Here is a 13,450-nt window from a genome sequence, read left to right as displayed (position 1 = left end):
GTGTAAACAAATAAGACCCAGTGGCGTCTAGCTGTGAGCTTACAGATAAACATAGACAAGTACTGTCATGTAAACATTGTATAATTTATGATCCCTATCAACAGACATAAATATGCTGTATTTAACTTCATTGAATACTATCAAGGAAAAGACTCAAGGGACGTGCCATTTTTTAAAGCAACTGCAGTTGTACTGTAGTGTACAAGAATGGTATGGGAGAGAGTGACAGCAGACTAATATCCAGATCACTGGCTGAGTGACTCTTCTTGCAAAAAGGTCAGCCGAGATATTATCTGCTGGTGGATCTGCTGATGCGGCATTACCCAAGTTGACCGTCAGCTTGACTCGGCCCGCGTCCAGCTCCACGCGCAGGGTGTCCGCTGACTGCTGAGACGTGGTGGCCACCAGCAGCCCAAAGGCCCTCTGGGACATAAAACGCAGGGACACATCCTCGGCCTCCGTGTGCAGTGTCCTCTGAAGCATGACCTTCAGGTACATGCTGCCGTCGTAGCTCACCACTGTGGCATCTGTGCGGTGGAGGACACAACTATTTAAGCACAATAAATTAAAACTCCACACAAAAGCTTGAGCCGAGACGCGAACACCAACACCACATCTTTTCAAAATATATTTAAATACAGAGTATTTCACTGAATAATCATTTGGTTAAAATGTTCTACAGCGAATAATGTTTCTTCGCTGCAGGGATGTTGTTTGCACTTTTCAACCCTTACAAAACAACATAAATATGTAATAGTCGTATTTCCAGCACTTACGTGAACCCTGCATTTTAAAAGCTTATCCGTGTTACTCTATTATTTAAATTGGCATTGCAGTTTTCCTCTTTTGCAGCAGATGGCAGAAAAAGCCTGGAGCATTTGTAGACAGTGGGCGCCAATGCAGCAGAAATCAGATTTCTGACAAGCTCCAAGTCATCATGGAGTGTTAAAAGGTGGTTGGGGTGTGTGTGTGTGTGTGTGTGTGTGGTTTCCTGACATCCCACATATCACTTGCTGTGATTTGACTCTGTCTGAGAAAACAATCTGCTTGAATATTAACAAAAATATTGCCAGGAAAGCAACACTGTCCTACTAAAAAAAAAAAAAAAAAGGGGGGCCTGGATACATCAAGATACTGATCATTCTTTAATAAACCTCTCTCGAGCAGGGGCTGCAATTATGCCACACAATAAGTCGCTCTGATGACCACAGCACATCACTTTTTTTTTTTCTCTGTCAATATTGCTTTATGCATGTAGATTTACTAATATGTTACATGGATTAGGGAGGTGCATTGTATATTGTTTTGGCGTGGCAATCAATGCACAGTGTCCTTGACAGATGGGGCTGCTAATAACAATACATTAGCAATTTCAGATTTAAAAGGGAAGACAATGCCTTGTATAAATGACCTTCATATGAAAGACGGCTGCTCAGCGTATTTAAGTATGCAAATGGGGAGTTTCGGAGAAGTGTGATAATGGAGGAAAAAAAATAATTGAACGTATACACAAATTGACAGGGTTTACAAGCATTTTGTGACGTCACTTGTACACACGCACATACACACTGACAGACTCGAGCACATGTGCATGTGGTATTGGGTATTAATATTAGGGCTGTCAAACAATTAAAATTTTTAATTGAGTTAATCAGCTTAAAAATTAATTAATCATAATTAATCGCAATTCAAACCATCTCTAAAATATGCCATATTTTTTTGTACAGTGCCTTGCAAAAGTATTCGGCCCCCTTGAACCTTGCAACCTTTCGCCACATTTCAGGCTTCAAACATAAAGATATAAAATTTTAATTTTTTGTCAAGAATCAACAACAAGTGGGACACAATCGTGAAGTGGAACAAAATTTATTGGATAATTTAAATTTTTTTAACAAATAAAAAACTGAAAAGTGGGGCGTGCAATATTATTCGGCCCGCTTGCGTTAATACTTTGTAGCGCCACCTTTTGCTCCAATTACAGCTGCAAGTCGCTCGGGGTATGTTTCTATCAGTTTTGCACATCGAGAGACTGACATTCTTGCCCATTCTTCCTTGCAAAACAGCTCGAGCTCAGTGAGGTTGGATGGAGAGTGTTTGTGAACAGCAGTCTTCAGCTCTTTCCACAGATTCTCGATTGGATTCAGGTCTGGACTTTGACTTGGCCATTCTAACACCTGGATACGTTTATTTTTGAACCATTCCATTGTAGATTTGGCTTTATGTTTTGGATCATTGTCCTGTTGGAAGATAAATCTCCGTCCCAGTCTCAGGTCTTGTGTAGATACCAACAGGTTTTCTTCCAGAATGTTCCTGTATTTGGCTGCATCCATCTTCCCGTCAATTTTAACCATCTTCCCTGTCCCTGCTGAAGAAAAGCAGGCCCAAACCATGATGCTGCCACCACCATGTTTGACAGTGGGGATGGTGTGTTCAGGGTGATGAGCTGTGTTGCTTTTACGCCAAACATATCGTTTTGCAATGTGGCCAAAAAGTTCAATTTTGGTTTCATCTGACCAGAGCACCTTCTTCCACATGTTTGGTGTGTCTCCCAGGTGGCTTGTGGCAAACTTTAAACGAGACTTTTTATGGATATCTTTGAGAAATGGCTTTCTTCTTGCCACTCTTCCATAAAGGCCAGATTTGTGCAGTGTACGACTGATTGTTGTCCTATGGACAGACTCTCCCACCTCAGCTGTAGATCTCTGCAGTTCATCCAGAGTGATCATGGGCCTCTTGGCTGCATCTGTGATCAGTTTTCTCCTTGTTTGAGAAGAAAGTTTGGAAGGACGGCCGGGTCTTGGTAGATTTCTAGTGGTCTGATGCTCCTTCCATTTCAATATGATGGCTTGCACAGTGCTCCTTGAGATGTTTAAAGCTTGGGAAATCTTTTTGTATCCAAATCCGGCTTTAAACTTCTCCACAACAGTATCTCGGACCTGCCTGGTGTGTTCCTTGGTTTTCATAATGCTCTCTGCACTTTAAACAGAACCCTGAGACTATCACAGAGCAGGTGCATTTATACGGAGACTTGATTACACACAGGTGGATTCTATTTATCATCATCGGTCATTTAGGACAACATTGGATCATTCAGAGATCCTCACTGAACTTCTGGAGTGAGTTTGCTGCACTGAAAATAAAGGGGCCGAATAATATTGCATGCCCCACTTTTCAGTTTTTTATTTGTTAAAAAAGTTTCAATTATCCAATAAATGTTGTTCCACTTCACGATTGTGTCCCACTTGTTGTTGATTCTTGACAAAAAAATTAAATTTCATATCTTTATGTTTGAAGCCTGAAATGTGGCGAAAGGTTGCAAGATTCAAGGGGGCCGAATACTTTTGCAAGGCACTGTAAATTATTGTTGGAATGGAAAGATAAGACGGATATATACATTCAACATACTGTACATATTATAACAAATCCACAACATGGCATTATGATTAATAACATTCCTTCTGTTAAAGAGATCCTTGGATAGAAAGACTTGTAGTTCTTAAAAAACAAATGTGAGTACAAGTTGTAGTAATTTTATATTAAAACCCCTCTTAATGTTTTCGTTTTAACAACATTTGTAAAATTTTCAATCACAAAGTAAACTAATAAAGTGCCCTCCATAATTATTGGCACCCCTGAAAAAGATGTGTTTTTTAGCTTCTAATATTTTTTTTTTTTAATTCAAATAATATGGGACCTTAATGGAAAAAAAGAGAAAAATCCAACATTCAATACAAGTGCATTCATTCAGTGGGGAAAAAAATCCCACATAAAGAAAAAATTATTTGACATCAAATAATGTGTGTCAATTATTAGCACCCCTGGTGTTAATACTTTGTACAACCCCCTTTTGCCAACAAAACAAGGTCTGGGGACTGAGATGGCCATGGGAGGAGCTTGATTTTGTGTCTGATGAACCATTTCTGTGTAGATTTGGCCATATGTTTAGAGTCATTGTCTTGCTGAAAGACCCAGTGACGACCCATCTTCAGCTTTTGGGCAGAGGGCAGCAGATTTTGATTTAAAATGTTCTGGTATTTCAAAGCATTCATGATGCCATGCACCCTAACAAGGTTCCCAGGGCCTTTGGAAGCGAAACAGCCCCACAGCATCACTGACCCACCCCAATACTTCACAGTGGGTATGAGGTGCTTTTCAGCATGCGCATCTTTCGTGGCACGCCAGACCCACTTAGAGTGTTTGTTGCCAAAAAGCTCAATCTTGGTCTCACACAAAAATGGTGAAATGGTTCACCATACACAAAATCAAGCTCCTCCCATGGCCATCTCAGTCCCCAAACCTTGTTTTGTTGGCAAAGGGGGGTTGTACAAAGTATTAACACCAGGGTGCTAATAATTGTGACACACATTATTTGATGTCAAATATTTTTTTCTTTATGTGGGATTTTTTCCCCACTGAATGAATGCACTTGTATTGAAGGTTGGATTTTTCTCTTTTTTCCATTAAGGTGGTAGAGGTAGGTAGAGTAGCCAAAAGTTTTACTCAAGTAGGACTCGCGTTACCAGTGGCGTCGTTCGGCATATTTCCGGGGGCTTGCAGCATGCAAAACACAACCGCCAATTTGAACCCGATTCGTTGCATTATTATCAATATTATTTTTTTCTCCGATTTGTCTTTATAATTATCTATATAATAAAATAATTTGTTTTGCTATGTGTAATTGCTAGTTCTGGTTGTACCTGCAGTATTTATGAAGGATTTAGCGTAGTTTTTTTGGCTGTGGAATGAATTAATTGAATTGTAGTGTATTCTTATGGGAAAATCCTGCTCCACATACGACCATTTCGACATACAAACCAGGTCCTGGAACTAATTAAATTCATATGTCGAGGTACCAAGGTATATGATACTTAAGAGTGTTTGTGGGAATCATCCATTTTTCTTTTACAAATTTCAGCAGCCTCAAACAATTTAATTTGAACAAATTACTCAATGCATGGAATATATAGCATTACACCTGCACAACATATCTATATTTCACTACGATCTCGTATTTTTACGTGGGATTTGTTTTTCTCCTCAAAAGCCTGGAATGCAGTGTTTGAAATTCAGAATTTCTGAAACGCATGTTCACCGTCAATAGTAAGGTACTTTTTTTTTTTTTTAATAACTGTGGAAGATAGTCTTCCATGGATACTTTCAATGTAAAATAAACATAATGCTTAGCACTTTATCACCATGTTTACCTGCAACGTGATCGAATGACCACAAATCAACAAAGTGGGTAACTTATGATGCCCATTACTTATATATTTTATAGGGCTGTCAAAATTATCGCATTAACGGGCGGTAATTACGTTAAAATATTTGACGCATTTAATGCACATGCCCCGCTCAAACAGATTAAAATGACAGCACAGTGTCATGTCCATTTGTTACTTGTGTTTTTTGGTGTTTTGTCGCCCTCTGCTGGCGCTTGGGTGCGACTGATTTGATGGGTTTCAGCACCATGAGCATTGTGTAATTATTGACATCAACAATGGCGAGCTACTAGTGTATTTTTTGTTTGAAAATGTAACAAATTTTATCAAAACGAAAACATTAAGACTGGTTTCAAAATATAACTTGTACCAACATTTATCTTTTAAGAACTACAAGTCTTTCTATCCATGGATCGCTTTAACAGAATGTTAATAATGTTAATGCCATCTTGTTGATTTTTTGTTATAATAAACAAATACAGTACTTATTAGGAATGTCCCGATCCAGGTTTGTGCACTTCTGATCCGATACCGATATTGTTTTGCACTTACGATCCGAAACCGATACTGGCCGATACCGATACCGACCTATCTGAGCATGTGTTAAAATTTAAAGTTATTTAGCCTCCTTACTTAGTTGTCAGACTCATGTTGAAAAAGGTTTTAGTACTCTTGATAACAACTAGCCAGCTGAATTAGGTGAGTTTGAATAACACATAACGGTTAGTAACAAGAAACTCACCTGTTTATTCAGTGGCAAACACAAAACATTATAAATAACAAACAGAAATAGCATAGTCAGTCAGTAAAACGTGCAAATAATATTGTAAACTGTCTTGAAAAAGCAAAACACACAACCGCAGTGGAAAATCTCACAAACCCCCCAAGCTATTAGATGCTTTTAATGTTTCGTGCATTAGTTACAAAAATTGTATAAAAAGCCTCTCAGGTTTAAAAAAACGACTATTTCAGTATCAAGTTAACAATTTAAAACAGTAAATAAAATACTTAAGTCCCCGTTCTGTATCAGCAGCTTTAAACTACATTCAATTCATTTAATTTTGCGAATCAACTGTTAAAGTTGTTAAAATTGCTCCCGTTATTCCATAATTTCCCTTCTGTCTACTTTCGACATGTGAAAGTTTTAAAACAGTTTTGAAGATAGATTCAAGTGATGATTTTGCCCATTTAGTAGTATTTTAGATAAAAAGTTAATTAGGTTTGCTTGGAAGGTTCACAACAGCCTACTAGGGAAGTCTCCTGCTTTAAGATGGCGGCTCTTTACTAACGCAACTAGTTTTCAATACTTCAATGTTGCTAACGCCGTCGAGTCTGTCATCTTGCATCTAGTTCTATATACATATGATATCTATTATCTACAGTAAAACGATGTTGACGTAGTTTGTAGCGGCTGTCAGCAGCAGTCAGGTATTCTTGTGTTTTTTATCCAGCGGCATGAGTTGAGCATTGGCATTACCTGGGTCTATGACAAGCATGATGTTTACTCTCGGGACGCAATGTGGTCCGTTTCTCATTGCGTCCCGAAGACCGCGCTGTGTATTAGTTCTGCTTTACTTGACATAATTTCATAATCGGAATTTGGATGTTTGTGAATCGTTCTCGAATCTTCCACGGCCGAATCGCTCAAAGATGTAATGACAGCTGGGCATGTTGTACCGTGGTTCTAAGTGTTGGATGGTGTGTCTTTACTCACGAGAGATAATGGCTCGTCATCCAGAATGAATTCTTCGGCAATGACTCTTGTTATTCCCTGGGCTTTGGGACTGTCATGTGCCAGTTTGTCACGCATAGCAAAAGTTTCTGCCAGTGTTAGTTGCGTAGGACCTTTCTTTTTGTCTTCGGTTTTCTTAACATACTTCTTATATTGTTTGTGGTGGTATTTCGCTAAATGCTTGATTAGGTTGGTTGTATTAAAACTTCTTACAGCTTTACCACCGCGCTTGACTTTATTGAGGCATCTTCATCTTTGTCGTCCTTTAAGGTGAAATGATCCCACACGGATGACATTTTTACCGATAAAGTCTCTCGGTAAATTGGGAGACGGTAATGTAAATGTAGTACGTTGAAGGTGTGCCGTAAAATGCGGACCGGATTTTAGGGAAACCTAAGCAAAAACTGTAATGGATTATGTAAATCGGTGCGCTAGAAAACCCGGACCGTATTTCAAAAAACTGGATCGGAAATCTTGATCGGAATTTTTCCGTGTTGGCCGATCCGATACCGATGCGCATTTTTTTGCCCATATCGGCGTCCGATCCGATCCAAATATCGGATCGGGATATCTTTAATACTTATGTACAGTATGTTGAATGTATATATCCGTCTTGTGTCTTATCTTTCCATTGCAACAATAATTTACAGAAAAATATGGCATATTTTAGAGATGGTTTGAATTGCGATTAATTACGATTAATTAATTTTTAAGCTGTGATTAACTCGATTTTTTAAATCGTTTGACAGCCCTAATATTTTACTCTTAAAAGAAATGTATTACTCCTTTGGAGGCCTTGAGGGACCATCTTTTTTCCCTGTACATATTTATTTAATGTCACTTTCCAGCCGGGTGCTGAATAAAATACAGTTCAAAGTGTGATAAAAGCTTTGCAGATGTATTTTTCACTCACGTATTCATCCCTCCATCTCCTTTAAAGAGACTCATACCTTTCTCACAGTTGGGCCCCAGGTAGCCGGTTGAACTACAGTCACATATGTGTCGATTCCAGCCCTCCTTGCAGTGCCCCCCGTTGGCACACGTGTCTCGGCCGCACCTGACGTGAGTCTCTCTGGTGCACAAGCTGCTGACGCCCGCGGTGCCCTGAATCTCGCTCAGCCGCCACAGGTTGCGGCTCTGGCCGTCAATGAAGAGGTCCCGCACGCAGCCCACGTAGCCCAGGCCTAGAGAGGCGCTCCACACCTCCGGGGGGAGCATGAGACCTTGGCGTTCGTCAGGAAGACCCCCGAGATACATATCCCCGTCCAGGTCGAGGATCTCGCTGCCCTCGTTAGCGGAAAACGGGACGCTCTTGCCGTTCACCGAAATAAAGCCTGTAGGGACGGAAGCACGGCGGGTGAGTCAACTTGCACTTATGCAATATTTTACATGTGGGAAATAAGGACAGGTGTGTGGGGGCTGTGCTAAGCAAGCAACAAACGTGGGATGAGGAAGTGGGCTCTCGTCTTTGCTTTTTCCAGTGTAAATAAAGAAGCTCTTCTGTCAGCCTCAAGAGGATGCGCATTGAATTTAGTGTGCAGAATTTGGAATGATATTTAGGGGGAATTAACTGAATGGGAAGCAGACAGTAACAGTATAACCTTATGAATGTCAGTTCCGCCAGCCCCCATCTTTGTCATGTAGGCCAATGATCCCCAACCACGGGGCCGGGGACGCATTTGCTACAGGGCCTCAGAGAAATAATAATTTGTTAACGGCCAGATTGTGCCTCTCGACGCATCATTATGCCTGTCTTCTCTATTGACTAATCAGAGTAGAAATTCGTGTACGTTGCCCTCTTGTGGTTGTCCGCCATTATTGGGGTGTTTGCACATCTATAGCAGCCCAGCGTCAGTTAATGTAAACAGTAATGTTAGATGCTGTTTGGACAGCTTTTTCATGGGGAAAATTCCACCTGCTGAGCCAGAAGAGAAGCCTACAACCAGTGTTGTTAACTCATTCACTTCGAGCCATTGTCACCGGAGTCACCCCCTTCACTCCCGGCCGCTTTACTGGATTTTGACTAATTTTGCAAGGCCCACAGAAAATTCTGTTCTATTGCTATATCAACATGCAACCCACCAAAAGAAAGATCAATCTCTTCTTTCAGCAGGAAAATCGTTTTTCATTATTTAGAAATCAGCATCAGAAAATAGCTTAGTTTGAGCAATTTTTCAATTTCTGATGAAAAAACAGAAATTGAGCTTTTTGTAAAAGCATTTCAAATATAACTGACCTTGACACAGCTATTTTTTGCTTTTGTGACATCCCAAACATCTGAATAATGTTGTCCTTCTACAAAATAACATAAACAACAAGACAAATAGAGCTTTTGATAGCAAAGTAACAATTTATTTACCCATAACTAAACTATTGAACTGAGAGATAACGGTGTTGTGGCCGCAGCTGTATTAGCAGATGGGGTACATTTTTCCCTCATCACCGCCTGTCTCATCAAGATAGATTTTTTGGGAATCTTTCTTTTGTAGTGACCACTACCTCATAACAGAATTCACCTAGGGAACTTGTGTGGGGCATGTGCCCTGTGTTTACATTGTTCTCCACATTTTTCACACGCTTCTTACTTCTTCCAACTTCCGTTTCCTGACTATTTCTCTTCATTCATTTCCTTTCATGGTCCAATATGAGTTCTTATCAAATGCGCTACTGCCCTCCAGTGGCCAGTTTTATTGCTTTAAAATGGATTTTGAGCGTTGTGCTTTGGAGCGAAGTTGAATCAGAACCTAGAGATGTCTATTGTGGAAAAAAAACAAAAAAACTAAAAAGACGTATAAATACGTTTTTGGGACACTGAAACAATTATAAATAGAACGTATTTATATGTTTTTGGGAGCAAATTAGTTAATAACAGCGTTTCTAACGGCGTTATTTTTTTTCATTTGTGAGTCATCCAATTAATTACTTTTCCTATCTTTGCAACGTTGTTACCGTTACTGAGGAGGTGAAGGGGCACGTTACTACAATTTGGTTAAATGAGGTGCAAGTTGTCTTATTTTATCACAGCTGGCTGGGAGATATCATAGCGGGAGAGGGGAGGAAGGAAGGCGGTGGTGACGCCGTAGCAAACACGAAGATGGTAATTGGCTAAGTGGCTCAGAGCGTTAGCATAGCATTCGCGGTCTCATTAGCATTAGCATTTAGCGTGACAAGCGTTACCTTAAATTTTCTTTTTTAACATACAGTTCGTGGCGTCCAGGTGGGTACAATTAATTGAAAATAATGTACTATTTTTCTGCCGATTGTGCATTATCATCACCAAGGTACTTGTAGACGCTACGTAATAATTTTTTTGTGTTTTTTTGTTTTTGTTTTAATTTCTAAAAATGGTCACTTGCCCTACTAACTTTTCTTGAATGACATATCTATGCATCTTAAATCAAAACAGCTGGAGCAAAGATAGGTTAGGCAGGAGATTCAGAGCCACACCTGCATATTGAAAAACTTATGGCGGAAAACACAGACAAGGCTGAAAAAGCAGTTTCTGCTCTTGCACCCCTCTTTAAAATAAACTGCTGTATTTTAAGCCAAAAGAACTGTTGTGTTTCATAGAAAAATATGTCTATGTTATGTTATGCTATTTTATGTTTCAACCCAGCCATAAAAAGAAGGTACCGTATTTTTCAGACTATAAGTCGCAGTGTTTATTTTTCTTTTCTTTTTTTTCATAGCTTGGCTGGGGGTGCGACTTATACTGTGGTGCGACTTATGTGTGAAATTGTTAACACATTATTGTATCATTTCACATGTTATTTTGGTGTTTTGGTGTTAGTGAACCCGTTAGCATGTTGTTTATGTGATAGTTATATGGATAACTCTTAATAGCTTTGTTACGTTAACATACCGACCACGTTCGCATTTATGTGTTTATGCATCATGTCACATTATCATACTGTACACTTATTCAGCATGTTCTCTATTGTATTTTTATTTTAAATTGCCTTTCAAGATGACATATCTGTTGTATAATAAGTTGGATTTTATCAAGTAAATTTCCTCCAAAAATGCAACTTATGCTCCTTACTCAGGTGCGACTTATAGTCCGAAAAATACAGTAAGTAATTATATTTAATATTCAAAATGTCTGTCATTTTTAGCTTATGATCATTAATTGATGTCTAATATTTAGTTAAAAAAAAAAAAAAAAAAGACTTTAAAAATTATTCACTCTCATATTTTAAACTTTTAAACAACTGACGTCACAATGGAAAAAAATGGTATCTGTAAATAAGTCACGGATATTTACCTTATAACTATAGCTTACTTGTATATATATATATTTTTTTTTACTGTCGCGTTTTCCCCGTTATTTGACATGATAAATAATCGATCCAAACTAAGAAAAATTGAAAAAGAAAAAAAAAACATTTAAAGGGTAACTATATGAAAAAGAAAATCTCGACCACTCCTTGATGTCTGCGATTTCTACATCGCGACCATTGTTATATTACCATTTTTCACCCATAAAATCCCCCAAACTATGGCCATTTATAGCCGTGTCTCGACACTCGGTGATACATGCTGCATGGAGTTTTTGGATCAAAAAGAGGTAAGTACGCGATAATATTTTAGTCTTTATAGTCTATTATAGTCTTTAATTATGCTCTCTTATGCTCTCACCTCCATTTAGAGTTTTGCTGTTTAGGGTCCCACCTGTTCAAAAAAAACTTTTCCCCTGAAAATTGAGATTTTAAGCTTTCCAAAGATGTATCACACATGCATACAGGACAATCTTGAAATTTGGCTAAATTGGGGGTCTCATAGCGGAACGTCAAGTCACCTGAGTTTTTTCCGCGATATCTAATATATTAGGAGTGTGACGATACACACAAGTCACGGTTCAGTACGTACCTCGGTACGGGGGTCACGGTTTGGTGAGGGTTCAGTACAACAGGTAAAACAAACAAAAAAAGCCCCCCCCCACAGCATTTGAAAGTTAAAGTTTGCGTACCGTTACACTGTTATAAGTGACATTTTAAAATGTGATCAGTTAATATAAACATCTTTTATGTCAAAGATGTTATAGAATGTATAATGTAATGACGTGTATAACATGAAAAGTAATGTCAGTTACTTTGCTGGGTAACTAATTGCTCTGACAATGAGGTAACTGAGTTACTAACTCACTTTTAGAACTAATTTTTAACTAACTGATTACGTTTTAAAGTAAGGATAACCACACTACCTACAACTGTCATTCCGCATAATATGTCACTAAAAGCTAGCAAACGAGGCAACAAAAGCGAATGCACTGAGAGCATCATACCATGTGGCAAAACGTATTGCTTAAACCCAAAAACCTTTCACGATTGGAGAGGAACTCATTATGCCTGCGATCAAGGATATTTGCCATCAAGTTATACACGTAGCTGTTAAAAAAGGTTTATTCAGCGTATGGTGAGTTACATTTTCGCTGCACTTAATGTTCGTTTTCAGCCTCGTCGTGTTATTTTATATTTACTGCCAATTTTCTGCCACACATTGCCAGTCGAAATAAAATAGTGGTTCAAAAAAAGGTTGGGGACCACTGATGTAGGCTACCATGTTTTTTTTTGTGACTGTACAGCGATCCCTCACTACTTCAGTCCATCGTGGATTTTTTTTTCAATTATAACAAAAAGTATAGCTGTCCCATTCCGATCATGTACAGCCTCTCACCTCTCCCATCTGCTGCTTTTCTTGCTCACCAAGCAGCTGCTTGTTAAAGTTAACGATGAGTGACAGCTCTGAAGCTTTGATCTTGCCCAGAGAAGCTTGGGAGCGCCTACCTTGAAAGGTGCCGAATGTATGCGCTCGTTGAGCTTGTTAACTCATTTGCTCCCAAAAACGTATGAATACATTCTATTTTTAATGGTTTCAGTGTCCCAAAGACGTATTTATACTTATGTACTAATAAGTATAAATACTCTACATACTATATATACTATATACAGTATAAGGACTATATACTTATATTTTATGTCTTTTACGTTTTTTTATTTATTTATTTATTTATTATTATTTTTTTTTACAAGAGACATCTCTGGGTTGTGATTTAATTTAGCTCCAAAGCACAAAGCTGAAAATCCATTTAAAGCAATAAAACTGGCCACTGGAGGGCAGTACCGCATTTGGTAAGACCCGCAACCCGATACAATGGCAACGAATGGCCGGGCCGCACGGCCGGGGGAACCAGCGGAAGACGACCGAATAGGGTCCAGTATGCCAGGCGGCGGACGACCGAGCAGAACAACGGGTAGGACGCCCAGGATGCCAGGTGCTGGACGACCGAGCAGAACGACCGTGACCACCAGTGCAGCGGACGATGCCGTTGAGTCGGTGCTGCTCATTGAGCAGACCCCGCAGAGACAAAAAAAAAAAAAAAATCCATCTTAATGAGACAGGCAGCGATGAGGGAAAAGTTTACCCGGCTGTCGTGGCCACAATAGCGTCATCTCTCAGTTAGTTATGTGTAAATAAATTGTTACTTTGCGATCAAAAG

The 13,450-nt window shown here is 39.2% G+C and overlaps 1 protein-coding gene across 14 annotated transcripts in view; it reads right to left on the bottom strand.

Annotated features, from left to right (window-relative positions):
- Nucleotides 1-13,450, bottom strand: part of nrxn2a (neurexin 2a) — a 496,353-nt gene that overhangs the window by 282,349 nt on the left and 200,554 nt on the right. For all 14 annotated transcript variants that reach the window (XM_057820438.1, XM_057820422.1, XM_057820428.1 and 11 more), the window contains 2 exons: nt 7,902-8,285; nt 324-527 (listed from right to left, as the gene is read on the bottom strand). In XM_057820438.1, the coding sequence (XP_057676421.1) occupies nt 324-527; nt 7,902-8,285 (588 nt within the window). The remainder of the gene's footprint in view (nt 1-323; nt 528-7,901; nt 8,286-13,450) is intronic.

The sequence above is a fragment of the Corythoichthys intestinalis genome, chromosome 18, assembly GCF_030265065.1.
Source record: "Corythoichthys intestinalis isolate RoL2023-P3 chromosome 18, ASM3026506v1, whole genome shotgun sequence".
NCBI classification, from domain to species: domain Eukaryota; kingdom Metazoa; phylum Chordata; class Actinopteri; order Syngnathiformes; family Syngnathidae; genus Corythoichthys; species Corythoichthys intestinalis.
The sequence above is the reverse complement of the archived record's forward strand: the minus strand, read 5'-3'. Positions and strand labels throughout refer to the sequence as shown.